Below are 18,829 nucleotides of genomic sequence, written 5' to 3'. Positions count from 1 at the left end.
TTTGCCATAACTATTTCCTGTGTTTAAAAGTTTCCCCATTGTATCCACTATTACGGTAAATAACCCCTTCCTAAACAGATAGCAAAACCTTTTTTCCCTCCATACGCAGATTATGCCCCTTGTCCATTGTACAAGCCTAGAGACAAAAAGCTTATCTATTATGTATTGCCCTCTGATGTGTATAAAATATATATATATTATCGGTATATATACCGATCAGATGTAGTAAACCACTTTTCCTGGTCCCTAGGAGTTTACTATGAGATTATACTGTAAATTAATCGGAGGGATGGATTGTCTCACTTACCAAGAAAAGTTAGACAAACTTGGTTTATTTAGCTTTAAAAAAAGATGACTTTGAGTTGTCCTGATTAACATATATATATATATATATATATATGTTAATCAGGACAACTCAAAGTCATCTTTTTTTAAAGCTAAATAAACCAAGTTTGTCTAACTTTTCTTGGTAAGTGAGACAATCCATCCCTCCGATTAATTTACAGTATAATCTCATAGTAAACTCCAAGGGACCAGGAAAAGTGGTTTACTACATCTGATCGGTTTACTACATCGGACAAATTGCTGGTACAGTATCCAGGGCTCCTTAAAAATTGCAGCCATCACTGAACAGAGGCAGCTATTCGCTTCAATCATGAAGTCTCCCTTCAAAATGCAGCTAATCAAGCCAATCCCATCAGTAATTCAAGTGGCTCAGATACCTCCATGGGCGGGACTTAGCACTCTCCTCTCTCCTTAGTTTTGCAGGGGTAGGCCCGCTCTGATTTGCACTACAAGTGAAATTAGTCTGTGTTGCACTCCACGCGCTACCAGTAGCACCATCGCCAACAAGAAAAGATGCCCAGCAGAGCGTACAATCCCGCAGGTGGATTGTGATGATACTTTTATCAGCAATTGCAAAGTTAAAGTGGTAACGTTTTACATCCACATTATTTACAATTTTCCCCAGTGTTGTGCATCCAATGCCGGTGCCATTCTTCTTGTCTTACAAATGTTAGCAGGCATCAACTCACCTGCAACCAGCCTGAAGAGATCAGCAGACCATGGGATTCACACTGACATATGACGCACGAGTCGCTCACTTTTTTACTATATCCAGAGTCAGCGCCTCGTAGGTGCCAAAAAACAGGTTTACTATATCAAATTGTAGTATATCTGGGTTTACTATACCATGCGCTGCTCCTAAAGATTTATAATGGAGATTGGCCAGGACCTGGAGAGGTAGTTTACTATACCCGAGTTTATTATAACGAGATTATACTGTAAAAGCCCATCTAGTGATGCGGTCTACCCTTTCGCTTTGCACGTCTTTGTACCTGTTGTAGTATTTCAATGTCCTTACTATAATATGGTGCACAAAACTGTATCCTATACTCCAGATATGACATCACAATATACAAAAAGGAGAAGTATACTAGCATCTCATGTTTGTAATTCCCGATTTATGCATCCCAGAATTTTATTTCCTTTGGCTGCTGCTCCTTGGCATTGGATATGGTTTTTTTAATTTGTTAACTAGTATTCCCAAGTCCTTCTCCAAGTTTGACATTCCCAGCCATTGATCTTATTTGGCGCTCTACCACTGGCACATCTAAGGTACATGACCTTACATTTATCTACATTAAATTTCATCTGCTGTCTGTCCGCCCATAAGGTCATGCCATCAAATGCCACTATCTTGCTTAGGGCCCTTTTCCACTAGCAATCGCTAGCGTTCACGCTGAACGCTAGCGATTGCTGAATCACAAAATGCAGGAAAGTTCCGGCGATTGCGTTCACAATTTTGCTATGCTGTAGTGTGCATAGCAAAATTGCGGCAAATATCACTCAGCAGCGCAATCGCGTTTGAGCCAAAAACGAATCGCGGTAGTGGAAATAACGTACCGCGATTCCTATGTTATTTAGCAAACCGTAGCGATTTAAAAAAATCACTAGTGGTTTGTGATTTTGCGATTCAGCATCGCAAACGCCGCTAGTGGAAAATGGCAAGTTTATAAACTTGCATCATTTTGTATCATCGGCAAAGATGGCAACATTACTCTATATTCCCCCTACTAGATCATTATGGTAAGTACTTTTTAAAGGTTTGGACTTGTAGTACAAAATGCCCTGCAACACTTCACTGTATATTCTCAAGGTGACTACTAATGGTACAATTTTTCACTAAATGCGATCTTTTCATGCGATTTCAATCACCGTATGTTATCTGAAGGCATTTATCGAATGTTCACATTTACTAAAAATTCTCTCTTCAAATGCGATATTTTCTAACTTTCGGATCAATTCAATTTTTTCCTGTAAAGCAATCAACCAAAGAGTCATTCACTATCGATCGCCTTCATGAAACGGCAAATTTTCTATACAATTCGATCATAAAAATCGCATTGAAAGATCACATTTGGTAAAAAAAAATGGTACCGTTAATGGGCACCTTTAGATGTATCCAATTTCTGTTGGAGTTGTTTTGACACTCAGGGCTCTGCTTACCACATTTGGTGGAATGAATCCTTAGTAAACACCCTTTTGGGTGGTCTCAGGTCTCACTTTATCTAGACTGTATCCATCTTCAGAATGTGCACTCAAGCACTGTTTCAGTATACCTTTCATAGCTTGAGAAATGGGCCCAAATATTATTAACTGCAGCAAAGACCACTATAGCCAGATCTTAGAAGCCCTCTCAAGCCTTTGCGATGAACATGGTAAGAGGCCATAATTAAGATTATGAGGATAGAAGAAATGATAGCCACTGAAAGTAAAAAATGGAACCATTTATTATGGTTTGGTCCAGTTGGATCGATTAAGACACTCACAGAAGTTTAACTCCATGCTCTGAGGCCCTCCCCCTGTAGATTGCAGTCCCAGTATCATCATTGTAGGCTGGTTTCTATTTTTGAGGTTTTAAATATGTCTCGCATGCATTCTCTTTCCCCTGACCAGGAGATTTTTTTCCCCCATCCCTCTTTCTGTCTGCTTATTTTTAAAAATTTTGCCACTTCTATTTCCGGCTGATGTTTCAGCCTCTCCCTCTCTTTTCTCTTCCTTCTCTGTGTGCCCTGGAATCTCATAATGAGTGGAGATTGTTTTTGTTGTGGTTTGGTTTCACAACCATCTCATCCAGTGTTATAGATCTTATAATTTGAACTTTATTGTGCTTGCTCCTCTGTCAAAAGGGTGCTCTATTGCTAGGTCTTCCAGTCAAACTTTTCCCAATAACCCATTTTATGGCTGTTAAATCTGAAATGACTATTCTGACCCTGGTCATATTTGTACTGTACAGCTTTATACTCTGTTACTGTACGCTTTAAAATATCTATAAAACCATTTAACAAGAAAAGGATTGGACCTAGTACTGACCCTTGTGGGACGCCACTCCCACATTGGATATGACCCGTGAACCACCACTTTTCGCCTTCTGTTTCTTAAACAGCTCTCTATCCACATACACACATTTTCTCCTAGTCCCTGTAACTTCAGCTTCTGCACAATGCTATTTTGGGGAACAGTGTCAAAAGCCTTTGTAAAGTCCAAGTACACTACATCTATGTCTATGATCTTCCCAATATCTACATTTTCATACACCACTTCATAAATGCTGAGCAAGTTGGTGAGATAAGACCTGTCTTTAGTAAAACCCAAGTTGATGAGCCAAAATTAGATTTTGTGATACAAAGTCTTGTATAGCATCCCTTAAGATACTTTTTTTAAGCTCACAGGTCTGAGTTTCCCGGTTCTGACATTTTTCTTCCTAAAATAATGGAAAAACACCAGCTGTACACCAGGGTTGCCACCTCATCCCTTTTAATACTGGCACATATGAATTATACAGGTTCCGGGGCTCACACAATCATAATCAGTGCCTTAACTGCATCTAACTAGCCACAGGGCATGTATAATTCATATGTGCCTGTATTTAAAGGGATGAGGTGGCAACCCTATGTACACCAGCCATGGGGAACTCACCCGCTTGAAAGAGAATCGTAGAAAATGAAAGATATAACCGAATTCCGCTCCCTTAATAATCAGAGGTGGATACCATCTGGGGCAGATACCTTAACTAGTTTAAATCAAGTTAACCTCCTTGGCGGTTAAATTTTTCCGCCAAGGAGGCTGCATTGCACTTTATAAAATTTTTTTGTTTTTTTGGTTTCATGTAGCTACCTGAGTGGTAGCTACATAAAATACCACTAGAGGGCGCATGTGTCCCTCTAGTCTGATCGCCGCCGGCCACAAAAGTAAACAGGAGATCGTGTATAGAACGCGATCTCCTGTTTGGCTTCTCCTGTCGCCATGGCGACGATCGGAATGACGTCATGGACGTCAGACCCATCCGATCCAGCCCTTTGCGCTGCCCGGGACTGATTGGTCCGGGCTGCGCAGGGCTCTGGCGGGGGGCGCTCTTCCGCCGCTGCGTGCGGACGATCGCCGCAAAGCGGTGGCGATCGAGCTGGACGCGCAGCTAGCAAAGTGCTGGCTGCTCGTACAGCAATTTACAGGACAGGAATCGCCCCACCAGGAGCTGAGATATCCTCCGCGGCGGCTTACCCCGAGCTTAGCTCGGGGTTACCGCTAAGGAGGTTAATGCACACTTAGGCAAAAATCACACGGTTGCTTGAGGGGCGTCCTGCATTGTCTTGGTCAAATGCGTTTCTGGAAGCGTGCAGAAAATAATTTGACAGATTTCAGCCTTGGTCAGTGTTTTTCTTCACCACAGGGAAACACTTAGGTACTGTGGTAAAGGACAGGTTGCTTCCGGGGTCATCTTAAATGACAGGAAAAATAGCACTAAAAATTACAGTACCGGCGCTACCCATTCCTTTTGAATGGGCAGCGATTGACAACAAGTGCCATAGCCTCTGCTGTACCCGTCAGAAACTGGAGAGGGGTCCTTCAGCTATGATATCTGTATCTCTTCAGGAAAGCAGAAGACAGTTTTACCCCACCCCACGGCAGGCAAGAAAGTGTCCCAGAAGTCCCGTGGTAACAGCGTCTCATTTAGAATGTCATATTACTTATCAGCAGGAGCGATTTATTTTTTTCAATAACTATAACTCTTCCTACTATCTCTTATGTAAAAATAATTTTTAGCATATTTTTTTTTTTTTTAAGAATACATTTTTGTTATAGTGGTCCTTTAAACACTTGAGGACCAGAGGTTTATATCCCACAAGTGACCAGACCATTTTTTTACAATTTGGCACAACTTTTAACAGTTCATTGCGTGGTCATACAATTTAGCACCCAAATTAATTTTACCTCCTTTTCTCACAAATAGCTTTCATTCGGTGCTATTTGATTGCTGCTGCTATTTAGTTATTTTTTCAACTAACAAAAAAAAAAATTACATTTTATAAAAAAATAAATAAATAAAATACATACAGATAAGTTAATTGGCTTCCCCCTTAATTGGCCCTAGACAAAGATGCATATACCACACTATACATACACTGGGATAGGACTATGGTAGGGATTAGATTGTGAGCCATTCCGAGGGACAGTTAAGTGACAAGCCTATACTCTGTACAGCACCGCGCAAGATGCCAGTGCTATATACACATTTCAATTCAATTCCCTGGGGAAAAAAAAATCAGCCTGCCAGCACTGATCACCCACTGGCAGGCTGATCACAGGTGACGGGGGGAGCTTGTGCTTGTGTAAACGCGAGCTCCAGTAAAATCACGCGCCTGGCGAGTTGAACCCAGATGGCTGCGCTGAGGAACAACAGAGCCACTTTGCGGCCACCAACCTGTGTTAGGCGGTTGCAAAAGGTGAACCACTTCTTCCTAATGGTGCAAACAGGAAATGGAAAAATGGAAACAACGTGACTATGCCAACACCAATACCTAATGTGCCTAACAGTAATGCAAGTAACAAGCAAGTAACTTCGACCGTGAAACACGTGTCAGGCAGTCGTTTTTTCGGTGATCTGGAAATCCGAAATTGTGTTTACCTATGTGTCCACAATCGTGAAGAAATTTAAAGAAGAATTAAAGACTATATTGTTCATTTAAAGCCCCGTACTTATTCATGTGGAATTTGAACTAGACTGTATTTAGGGGTGGAACTACACTACTCATTTTTATTGTGTATGTGTATTGCAAGTAACAAGTTCGGCCAACGAACCTGTGTTCCTCTGAGGCAAATGAGGCTGAAGCCATGGCTTATCTGACGTGACTCCTACAACTCCCATGGATATCCTTACATGTACACACCCACCATAATCATCCCCCCACAATCTATTCTTTTACCATGTCCTCAGGGCACCCCTTGAGGTATATTTTAACCCTCATCCCCAATATGCTCTCTGTGCTTTTTAAAAGGGAACCTAAACAGAGGGATATGGATTTTTCCTTTTAAACAATACCAGTTTCCTGGAAGTCCTGATCTCTTTGGCTGCAAAAGTGGCTAAATCGCACACCTGAAACAAGCATGCAGCTATTCCAGTCTGACTTCAGTCAGAGCACTTGATCTGCATGCTTGTTCAGGGGCTGTGGCTAAAAGTAATGGAGACATAGGATCAGAAGGAGAGTCAGTAGTAGTAGCAGTAGGGTCACGCAACTGGTATTTTAAAAAGAAAAAAAAAAACCATATCTTCCTCTGTTTAGGTTCCCTTTAAGTGTATATACCCCGCCTTAGCCCTCACCTCTTACACCTCTGAAGGGAAAACCTGTCCAAACTCATCCTCGCCAACAAGCCTCGATTGATTACTTTGTACTTTTCACACACCATATTAGATGACCTGTCATTGTGTCTGTGTCCTGCTTCCAATGACACTACACTGCAATCTACACTACAGAGTCAACTCTATACTAGAGAATACACTACTCTGCTGTCTGATTCTGAGCCGTAAAGATTCAGCCACATCGGTCTCCATGGAAACAGGGTACAGAAACATTAAGAGAGATGGCTGTCATCTACGACAGAAAAACACAGATTACTGTTTAATTGTTTAGGATTTAGGTTTTTGACACATGATACACATATATTGGTGTACTTGAACTAGTCAATACATTAGTTATGGTACACACAAAGGATTAAAAAACAAAAAACGAAATGATAAAAAAGAAAACAAAACAAAAAAAAAAAAAAAAAGGAAAAACAGACCAGATTTGCATAAAAGCATTCATACACAGTTATAGAAACCTCGTAACAAGTATATGCATCATATGGCATAGTCGCCACAAATGTACAACATGTGCATCAATAGGAGAATAGGATATTCACAATATGGAGTGCATGCTGTAATGATGCTGAGACACACTGGCTTGTTTCCCTCTATAAATATGAATTCTACATCTGAGATACATAAAGAGCAATGAGGGGAAAAATGGATGTTCTCCACTCACCTGTCTAGTTTTGGCAGAGGTTTCAATGTAGGGAATGCCATAACTCCTGGCCAGGTCCTGAGCTTGCCGTGTTTCCACAGTTCTGGCTGGAAGGTCACATTTGTTCCCCACCAATACCATAGGGACATCGTCTGAGTCTTTCACCCGTTTTATCTGCTCCCTTTGTAAAATACAAAAAAATACATTTTTCAGTTGTTAACCGGGCATCTGTAGCCTTTTAGAGTGCTTGACGTACAGCATGTGATCGAGCTAATGTACAAAAAAGGTTTATGCATTTCTGCTGTGTATGTGCACTGCCCCCCATATTAACATACATAAGCATGCTTACTGCTACATACTGGGTTTTCCCAGAACATAAGACACGGTCTTATACTCTTTTTTTTGGGGAAAATATGCGCTGATTCGCACATTGATTATGACAAGAGGGGAGCGCGGTCACAGAGCCAACCCAACGTACAGCGTGAGGGTCAAAGGGCACCGAGCAGTTTGAATAGCATGCTGAATACACTGGAGCAGTTACAGGGATTGAAGGAGGATGCAGCCACATGGGAGATGCGGTAAGAGATTGCACAACTCCCCATACACTAAAAGTGTCCCATTTAGCTAGGGCTTATTTTCTGGGGAGGTCTTGTTTTAGGGAAAACACGATATTACTGCATGGAGAAAGCACTTTATGGCAGTTACCATCTCATTGCAAGTCCAGGACTCACACACAATCAGTTTGCACTTACAAGGGATTTGACTTGGCAGTTGCTTTAACTGCAAGGAGAGGGATATGGAGGCTGCCACATTAATTTCCTTTTTAACAATACCAGTTGCCTGGCTATCCTGCCATTCCTCTGCCTCCAATACTTATATCCATAGACCCTGAACAAGCATATGCAGATCAAGTGTTTCTGACATTGTCAGATCTGACAAGATTAGCCACATGCTTGTTTCTGGTGTTATCCAAATACTACTGCAGCCAAATGGATCAGCAAGGCTGCCAGGTAACTGGTATTGTTTAAAAGGAAATCAATATGGCTGCCTCTATATTCTTCTCACTTCAGTTAACCTTAGACAGACAAAAACAATTCAAGGACACACCGTGTAGGTAATTGCAAGTCAAGGACAGTATAGAAGTTAAAGTGGTAGCAAACAGGATGAGAAGCATTAATTTTCAGTTCTATGCTGTAATGCTTTCCAGTCTTAGCAGCTCTAGCGTGGTTCTGCATTAAGCATGGCTACCGCCTGAGGGAATAAGCTGCTCCTGTGCCTGGAAGCTTTTGTTGCAACTGACAGGTATGCAGGGTGAGGAGGTCAGAGGCAATTTTAGCTGCTCTCTTTCTGCACCTGCTAGCGTAAAGGTCCTGCAGGGAAGGTAAGCTACAGCCAATTATTATTTCTGCTGATCGGATGATGCGCTGCAGCCTCACCTTTTCTCATACAGAGGATGAGCCGAACCAACAGTCATAGATGATGTCATGATGGGTTCAATGATCAGAGTATAGAACTGCATTATTATTTTTTGGTTAAAGGAATTGTCAAGAGGAGTTTCACTTAACTTGATACAGTGGACAAGTTAAAGATGTGTAAGCAACATTTTTCAAACTAGTAGTCAATCCTTAGACCATGTTGCTAGTTAACTATCCATAAAAGCCAAGGGAAAGAATTTCTAATACCGGCGTGTCATCTTCCAGTATGAGTATTATGCATTAGGACTAAAATTAGTAATGTAAATCATAGCTTTATTGACTGAGGCATCATTTTAAAGCCTAGTACACACCTTCAATTTTGACGGACCAATTTTACCATCCCTCTCCAGGCCAAAATGGAGGGCACAGCCTAAGGACGATATTACTTACAAAAGTAGGTACTGTTTTCACTTCATTTTTTTAGTCTTGGACAGTGTTTTGAGCTAGTTTCCACTATTGCGGTGCGGAATCGCCGCTGACGAAAATCGCACGCGGGTGCGATTCCGCATGTGTTTTTTGCCGCGATTCTGCATAGGTAGTGGTATATGTGAATTTAACCATGTCACTGCCTGTTTAAATTAACATGTGTTCCTATGCGGAATCGCACGCGGAATCGTGGGGGAAAACGCATGCCAAATACGCATGCGATTTTCCTATTAAATATATGGCGTGCAATTCGCATTGCAGTGTGCTGGGAGCGAATTCTGACGGCTCTGCCGTGCAGTTTTTCCCCGCACACAAAAAACGCTCCGCACAACGCACAAGTGGAAACAGGCCCATCCACTTGTATTGGCTGTGCAAATCCGCATGCGGACAACGCATGCGGATTCGCTATAGTGGAAACGAGCCCTAAGACAATTTAAAAACACAACTAACTTTAAAACAGACATTTTAATTTGGGCTGCTCTTGAGCTCCAGATGAATTACACACCTATATTGATGAATATCCTCAAAAGATTTGGTATTGTTGATGGCAAATACACATAAAAATCCCTCTCCCGTCCTCATGTACTGGTCCCGCATTGCACTGTACTCTTCCTGACCAGCTGTATCCAAGATGTCCAGAAGGCAGGTCTCTCCATCTATGACAACCTGTTTCCTGTACGAATCCTAGAACAGACAGAGAAACAGTGATTAGGTCAAACCACAAAACACCTTGGCCCATATGCTATTAACTTTTTCTCCTGAGTTATCTCCTAGGAGATAATATTCATATTCTCTTTAAAATAACTTAAGCATTTTATAATTGAAAAAGTACCTAAAAGTTGGTAAAAAAAAAAAAAAAAAGAGTACTATCAAATTTATACTCAGTATTTTCTTGCTTGCTAGTGGTTTAAAACGCAATTTATGACAAGGTGTGACACTGACAATATCACCTAGGAGAAAACTCAGGAGAAAAAGTGAATTGCAGTTGTGTCATTCAAATAGATGGGAAAAATAAAGGTGCATGACCACAGATTGTGCTCAAGTGCACTACATGGTGTTACTTGTTGATTTAGGTTTTAAAAGAATACTGTAGAAGGGTCGGGGGAAAATGAGTTGAACTCGGGGCTTCTAATGGTCCCCCCGCAGACATCCTGTGCCCGCGCAGCCCCTCACCGATGCTCCGGCCCCGCCTCCAGTCCACTTCTGGAATTTCAGACTTTAAAGTCTGAAAACCATTGCGCCTGCGTTGCTGTGTCCTCGTCCCCGCTGATGTCACCAGGAGCATACTACACATGCACAGACTATACTGTGCCTGCGCAGTACGCTCCTGGTGACATTAGCGGGAGCGAGGACACGGCAACACAGGCGCAATGGTTTTCAGACTTTGAAGTCTGAAATTCCAGAAGTGAACCAGAGGCGGGTCGGAGCATCGGTGAGTGGCTGCGCGGGCACAGGATGTCTGCGGGGGACCATTAGAAGCCCCAAGTTCAACTCATTTTCCCTCGACCCCCTCACAATATGTCTGCTTTGATGAAAGCAAGAAGTAGAAACAGTGCAGATTTATTGTAGGATTTGTATCAGCTGTACCAAAAAGGTTTTCTTTAAAGGTTAGTATGCGGTTGTGTATCTTAGAGCAAAGAGGAAATTCTGCGTTCAGGTCCGCTTTAAATAAACCCATAAACCCATAGTATAACACTGGCCGGTTCTGTGAATCTCTGCTCTAAATAGACTGCAGTGAGTTCATATTGCTCCCAATCATGATATAAAGACGGCAATGAACAAAAGATATTTAATATATCCTACAAACAAGGTCAAAGCCTGTTACATTTTTGAAAGAAAAAAAAAAAGGGGAAGAATCCAACCCAGTTCTTGAGAGTCCCATTAGGCAAATAATCCATAAACCATTACACTTTGCTCTTACTAGTCAGGATGGAGTTCCTATTTAAGTGTAAAAAAAAAAAAAAAAAAAAACACAGTAAGGCCCAGTGCACACCAAAACCGATTCTAGGCAAGTTTAGTGAGGTTTTCTAAACATGCCTAGCGTTTTTCTGGACCGTTTTTGTGTAGCAGATTTCATCTATTGTTACAGTAAAGCTGTTACTGAACAGCTTCTGTAAGAAAAAAACCTGGAAAACCGCTCTGATCTTGTGTTTTTCAGAGCTGTTTGAGCTTTTCCTATTCTTTACATTGATGCAGAAACGCTTCTGCAAACCGCAAAGGTGGTTGAGGGCACCGACTGAGAAAAGGAGGACATTACTAACAAAGGTAGGTACTGCATTTCACTTCGGTTTTGTAGTCTCAGATGCCCTTTTAAATGGGCGGTTAGATTTACAAAAAAAAAAAAAAAAAAAAAAAAAAAAAAAAAAAAAAAAAGGAGCTACATCACGTTCTACAAACATGAGGCTTTATGGAGTGGGAGATAACGTTTGCAGCCAGTGATGTGCCGTCCCTCACTTAAAAAAAATTGTCAACTGAAGGTGTGGTGGCTGAAGCCAGGTAAGGCACTGGCAAGTTACAGCTTGTTGCTTTGAGGTGGATGCTCTGGGGAAGAATAAGCAACTATAAAGATTTTCCTTCACTTGAGATAATGGAGTCTGTACCCCATTGTTTACCCATCATCCACCTCTTCAGTTGGGAATAAACAGGCTGTCAGGTACCAATCTGCTTATAGTCATCAAAAAGGAGATTCTTCCATCAGACTGACCAATGCTGAAGTGCGATTAATGACAGCAGAGAACATGTCCCCCACTCCTCCACAATCTAAAGGCATATTGCTATGTGAATTTAGTCTCTTGTGCGCAACTATGTGGGCTGAGACACCCAGTTTATCAAAGTCAAAATAGTGGTAATTTTTACCTTACGGAACACAACATTAACAATTTTATGTAAAATTTGTTTAGTAAAGGCTGCTTCTGATTTGCTATGTATTGCCACTCACTGGCCGTTAGGTGTACTGCTGACTGCTCACAAAAGGCTGTTGTAACGTTTAAAGATTTTGCAAAGTTGCATAACTGCTTCCGTAAGCAGAGATCTCCAGCTATCAAACTAAAGCTGGCCACTAACAGTCCAATTTCTAGCGAAAAATCGTTCGAGCGATCAGAAATTCTGATCGGACGAAAAATCGTCTACACCATCAACTAACCAATCATTACTTGCTATCTATCACGACCACCAAGAAAATCCAAATTTTCGCTCAACGAAAATTCATTCGGGCGACATTTTTTTCACTCGTTCATAATCGATTGTGTCCACCAATGGAGATTATTTACAACCAATCCGAATTTCTGATCGCTCGAACGATTTTTCGCTAGAAATTGGACTGTTAGTGGCCAGCTTAAACTAACAAATAGATGATGTTTACAGAAGACTGTCTTGTGCACCACAGCACTGAGAATGAGGCACTTCACACACTGCTATTAACACACATGAAGGCACTATCAAAGCTCACTATACATTATGCTTCTTTAACATAATGTTGATCACTGTCTGTGGTGCACAGTGGACAGTATGGAAGCATATAATTTATTAAACTTGATGCTTCTATCTTTTATAGGCCTTGACAGATCAGATTCCCTGATATTTTCATAACAATAACACCAGCACTTGTAAATGACTTTTCTCTTTATTATCCAGGCTGAGACTTTGCCGTTTGAGGTCACCATCACAACCATGACATACAAGCCATCCCTGACAATTCGCTGCTGCTCTTCAGAGACGGGATAACCCCAGATCCCATCACTTTGAGAGACGAGTTTCATCCGATTAACACCACCTGTGAAATGGAGGCATTCATTCTGACCTTTCAGAATAAACTGACCTAATACTTGAAAAAAAAAAAAAAAAAAACCTTCTAACCTATTGCATGGTTAGTGAGTGTGCTTATGGATAATGGCCGTGCTGACTTTTTATGTTTGCCAGTAGTAAAGATGATTACGTTCAGACTGACAGTGGATCAGACAATATGAACAAATTACATAGTGAATATTAATAATTTCTTGACATCTCTACTATTCCTTTAACTTCTCACTTTGCAATGTATGGATTTATTTTCCCCATTTTCGCTCCTCTTTAAAACAAAAAAAAAAATGGAAAAAATTATGTTTGCACTGCAAATACTCCCCTTCATCTGCTGGAGTGGTAATTTCTTTAGCAGGGCCACAAACGGGAATAAATGACAAACAAAAAAACCTAGCAGATTCTAACAGTTCCCCATTATATCCAAACCTACACAAAAAATAATCTCAAGTTCGGCTTGAAGTCTTTCCATTTTCTAAACACACAAGTGTTGCAGCCGACAGACACTAAACAAGCCTGTGAGTCCCTGATGGCCAGGAAAGTCAGACACACAAGGTACTTCCACTTCACTGTGTCAAGGTTCATCTGGCAAGCTCCTGAAGTTTGCCTGTTTTCTCTATCAACCTCCTCCTGTATCAGCAGAAAAAAAAAAAGTTTATGTGGGACACATTTTTTCGGTTACCATTTACTGGAATTTCACTTACATGTTCCTGGCTAGAAATCACATGAAGCTGGAATTTTGTTTTTGTGCTGGAGCATATTTATATTGTGATACTGATTTTAGTTAAATAAAACATATCAAATAGCGTGCGGATCCTTTGTTTCAGCAAAAAAAAAAAAAAAAAAAAAAAAAAAAAACCCTCAATCAGGAAGCTGACCAAAATGGGAATTTTTTTTTTATACCATACAGACACACCATTACAACCCGATAACCGCTTACTAATTTCCTCAGTCAGGATAAATGGGAGAAGTGCTCTTTGTTGACCATCCCCAAAATACTTGCCAGCCTGCTGACAGCCTCACTATTATAGCAAAGGGCATAGTGGTTGCATGTTCTTTGCGCTAATTAGCACATGGACAACAGATGGTGATGAGAGCACATCTTCGCTGTATGGATCGTGTGTTACTGCTGTGTAACGGTTACCTGCTCTGAGTGCACCGATTCAAATGCACCCCTCCCCCCAACCTCTACTCACTGCAGTGCCTAAGGCTGACGCCTTTCTTGCCTTTGCCTGTTCCTAAGCACAGGTGTTCCGGAATATCAATTACTTCCCTACAGGAATCTGCTAAGATTAATAATACTCTGGTGAGCTCTGTTGCACTACCCACTCACTGTGAGCTGCAGCAGGGCACCTCCTGCCCAACTGCCCCTCTGGAGGAAAAAAAAAAAGGAAAAGAAAAACTTCAATATTTACCAAGGTAGAGGGATCCGATTCTCCTTGACCACACCGCTGCTCAGCCGCACTCCCATCTGTGTACGAGCGCAGCTGCACTGCGCTGGCACAATTACAGCCTGCACAGTAGCAAGGAGCCACTCATGCACAGAGGAAAAGGCCATGCACGAGTGATTCCGTGCTACTTCGTATATGTGGGCTGCACAGGTCAACCAAACTCATACACTCACGAGAGTGTGGCCGCATGAACATATTCCACAAGCCTTTGTTGAATATGTTCGAAGTGTCCCAGTGCTCGAACAGTGGGGTAGAGGAGGAAAGGGGAAGTCTCTGGGCTATCCAAAAGCTTCCCTCTTTGAGGGTAGGTATCTAACTTTTATTACATTTTTGACTTCACTTACAGTACACTTTAACGGCAAAGCAAGTTTAAAAGGTTTGAATTAGTAGCCATATATCAGGTGATGCCATAACTTTCCACATGGCCCTTAGAAGTATCCTTTAGATGACATCTTTTAATATATCCTGACAGAAAGTCAGGAAAAACCATAGCTATATTTGTAGTACAAAGCAGTAAAATAGTAGGGAAAGGTAAACATTCTGGAAAAAAAGATGGTCGCTGACTTGCACAATGCTGCTCAGTAAGGAATCTTACCTCTATGGTTGGATCATATTCATCCACAAAATGGTTCTGTATAAGCTGTATGGTCAAGGCACTTTTACCAACGCCTCCTGCACCCACTACTACCAACTTGTACTCAGTCATCGTCTAGGTTGCCTATTAAGAAACAAGCAAAGTATTGTATAGTTAGTCCATGTTATTCTATTACTTTTTAATGAGTTTGCATAGTTTATTTTATAGTATTTTAGATACAGTGCATCAGTTGAGAAGAATGTTATTTGCTTAGCAGCAGCCCCATATCAGGGGTCATTCAGCTCTAAGCTGCAATAGGTCCATTTACAGACAGCTCTAGAGATTATGCCCCACATTCAATAAAACATTTTCAATCTCTTTCTTCAAAACTCAGAACAAAACTAGCTCTTATTTACAAACGAGATAACAGCTAGCAAGTAGCAAAATGTAGGTAAGAAAATAAATATTCACCTTGTTTGGGACAACTTATCCAGCTACTCTGCTTGCTCTCGAATATCCCCTAGACTCGGCCCTAGAGCAACCACTGCATAGGCAGGTGGGAAAACAGGCCTGGGCCCTACTCAGGAAGTGTGGAAGGATCCAAAATCTGGTTGCAATCTATCAATTTAATTTCAAGGAATCAATGGACCTCAATAAAAGAATAGTTAAGAAGAAGAGTTAAACTTACTTGAGGCTTCTAACGGTCCCCTGCCGCCACTTCTGACTTTAAAGTCGGAAAACCACTGCGCCTGTGTGGCCGCATCCTTCCTCCCGCTGACGTCACCAGCAGCGTACTGCGCAGGCCTTAATGGGCCTGCGCCGTACACTCCTGGTGACGTCAATGGGAGCGAGGACGTGGCTGCGCTGGTGCAGTAGTTTTCCAACTTTAAAGTCGCAAATTCCGGAAGTGAACAGGAGGCGGGGACCAAAGCATCGGTGAGTGGCTTAGCAGGCACAGGACATCTGCGGGGGACTGTTAGAAGCCCCGGGTAAGTCCAACTCTTTTTCCCCCTACAGCACTCCTTTAAAGGGGAACTGAAGAGAGAGGTATACGGAGGCTGCCATGTTTATTTCCTTTTAAGCAATACCAGTTGCCTGGCAGCCCTGCTGATCCTCTGCCTCTAATACTATTAGCCTTAGCCCCTGAACAAGCACGCAGCAGGTGTTTCAGACTTTAAAGTCAGATCTGACAAGACTAGCTGCATGCTTGTTTCTGGTGTTATTCAGATACTACTGCAGAGAAATAGACCAGCAGGGCTGCCAGGCAACTGGTATTGATTAAAAGGAAATAAATATGGCAGCCTCTGTATACCTCTTACCTCAGTTCCCCTTTAAGCAAAAAAAAAAAAAAAATAAATAAATAAAAAAAATGAAGTCACTTCCCCTCCTTTCTATAGATTTTCAGGTTTTCACTTTTTTATTCTGTTAATTAACTCCAGCTTTATCTAGTTTAGCATGCACTAGTTTAGTTCTCACTCACACACTGTGATAACTGTGTGTTACATTCCTGAGTTTTGTAAGACTGATGAACCACGTTCAACCTCATGAAAAGGGGCATTTCCTCAAATACTCTCAGAGGAGGAAGCTGCACCAGAAGTTTCCTCTCCAGCAGACTGGCCTGTAATATAAGCACACTGTAATAAGCCACAACTCTCTCCGGGACCATAAATACAAGAAAGGGGCAACAAAGACTCCAGCTCAGGTAACTTCGGTTTGAGGAAATGTATATCCCGACATTTAATGGCTCTATCACTAGAAGACTCCAGCTATAGATCACACATCTCAGCATGCAAACAGAGGAAAAAAACTTATTTCAAATAAAATAAGGGCACCTTTAAAAGAGTTTACTCAGTGATGCAAGCCGGTTGTTGTCTAGGTGATATTTGTTGTGGGAATGACAGTACACTGTGACAATAGGGAGGAAAAATAAATGAGCTCTGTGTCACTTTTTGCATCACCTAGTATTCCTGCTTGCAGGTTTCAAACTTTACGTTTATTTCTTTCAGATCACATTTCTCCTAAATCCAATATGGAGTTACATCCCACTTTAAATGGAAGCCTCAGACACATACACCTGCAGGAGACCAAGTGCTGTACAGATGTGTCAATAGCCTGCAGACTAATGGCACATTTGAAGGGAGGTGGAGGCACTATGGCACAGTGCACTACAAAAAAGTGTAGTCTAGTATATGTTTGAAGCCTTGGGCAATTTTCCCCTAGCATTCATATGATGCCCAACAACTGCACACAGTAGAAGTCCATTGCCCACACAGCTGTGATGTGCTTTTGTTACATAATCCTCTTGATATTAATGGCCTATACAGTTGCGACTCGTCATTAGTATACATGTTGAAGTGCCCTTGTGGACTTTCGTATATTGGTATGACGACCCAGCGACTGAAGGACCGCATTGTATCGCACAAATCTAATATACGCAATCCACAGTGCAATTTGTCTGTGGCTGAGCATTTTCACAGCCATAGACGTACGGTTTCACAATTACGGGTAACGGTTATTGATGGGATCCCAGTGAATTTTAGGGGAGGGAGTAGGGATAAAGCTTTGCTTCGCAAGGAGGCATATTGGATTAGGCGGTTAGGAACTATGGGTGTGGGTGGCTTAAACAAGGAATATGATCTCAGGTTCTGCATTTAAGTGGGGAGATGTTCAGTAGGTTGTGTTTCATACATCTTTATTTATTCTTACATTTGTCTTTATAGGTGCTCTTAATCTGGTTTTTATATTGGAATGCTGTGCTGACCTGGCCATGGGGAACTGTAAGTTTTTTCTTTTGCTGCAAGCATCTTATATCTTTTGAGCATGATGTTCCATTTATGTGACATTGCTTTCCCTTTATTAAGGGGTGGTAACATTCTGTTTGTTTACCTTCGCTGCAGCATCAGTGTATGACACACTTTGGGCGAAGTATCGCTGTTGTGATTGGCTGCCAGTGTGTCTTATTGAGCCAGTGATCGTGTTTCCTACGCGCGCGGCAAGGAGCCGTGACGTCACGCAGACCGGCGAAGGTTCTCGCCAGTGATTGGCTGGCGGCGTTTAGCCGCTCTGATTGGTCCTAGCTGGCGAGACAGCGCTGATAGAGGCTCAGATCTGGCATGCCTGGCGTACAGCGCCCGGATGGTGAGTTATGGCTGGGTTTTGTACTTTTTCGAGTTCCCAATCAGGTCCGTCGGTATCCCCGCCCACTGGGTGTATATACTGTATAGGGTATCAAGTGGTGTTTGATTTGAGCAGTTTGAGAAAGGGCTTGTCAGCCCAAAACAGCGTCTGTTACTGCTGTGGAATGCTTCATTAAGGCTGGTTTCACAGTGGGACCTTACAGGCGCACGTTAGAGCAGCCTGTAACGCAGCCCACCGCACAGCAATGAAAAATCAATGAGGCTGTTCACAGTGCGGACGTTGCGTTACATTGTAACGCTGCGTCACAAGACAACGTACTGCATGCAGTACTTTGGACGCGGTTGAGCCGCGTTAGACTGCTTGCACATGCTCAGTAATGTTGGGGAGGAGCGGAGAGCGGCCAGGCACATGGCTAATTATTATGCACTGCACGTTGTGACATGCAGGGTTTACATCCTGGAGCAGCCGCTCTGTGCGGCGATTGGCTGGCGGGACCACGTGATGCCGCATGCGCACAAGAGTGCGCATCACGGCATCACTGACGCCAGAGTGAGCTGCACAACGCGGCTCACTCTGACGTCCAGATCCAGCACCACCAGGCGTTGAGTTAGGGGGACGTTATGCGAC

General features: G+C 42.2%; 1 protein-coding gene across 5 annotated transcripts in view; it reads right to left on the bottom strand.

The window, feature by feature from the left end:
- The window catches only part of HRAS (HRas proto-oncogene, GTPase), a 125,874-nt gene that overhangs the window by 11,973 nt on the left and 95,072 nt on the right, over nucleotides 1-18,829 (bottom strand). For all 5 annotated transcript variants that reach the window (XR_011024964.1, XM_068261727.1, XM_068261728.1 and 2 more), the window contains exons 3-5: nucleotides 15,086-15,208; nucleotides 9,750-9,928; nucleotides 7,365-7,524 (exon numbers count right to left, since the gene is read on the bottom strand). Coding sequence is in view for 4 of the 5 variants with exons in the window: in XM_068261727.1 (XP_068117828.1) it covers nucleotides 7,365-7,524; nucleotides 9,750-9,928; nucleotides 15,086-15,196 (450 nt within the window). In the remaining variant the exon portion in view is untranslated. The remainder of the gene's footprint in view (nucleotides 1-7,364; nucleotides 7,525-9,749; nucleotides 9,929-15,085; nucleotides 15,209-18,829) is intronic.

Source organism: Hyperolius riggenbachi, chromosome 11 (genome assembly GCF_040937935.1).
Source record: "Hyperolius riggenbachi isolate aHypRig1 chromosome 11, aHypRig1.pri, whole genome shotgun sequence".
Lineage (NCBI taxonomy): Eukaryota > Metazoa > Chordata > Amphibia > Anura > Hyperoliidae > Hyperolius > Hyperolius riggenbachi.
The sequence above is the reverse complement of the archived record's forward strand: the minus strand, read 5'-3'. Positions and strand labels throughout refer to the sequence as shown.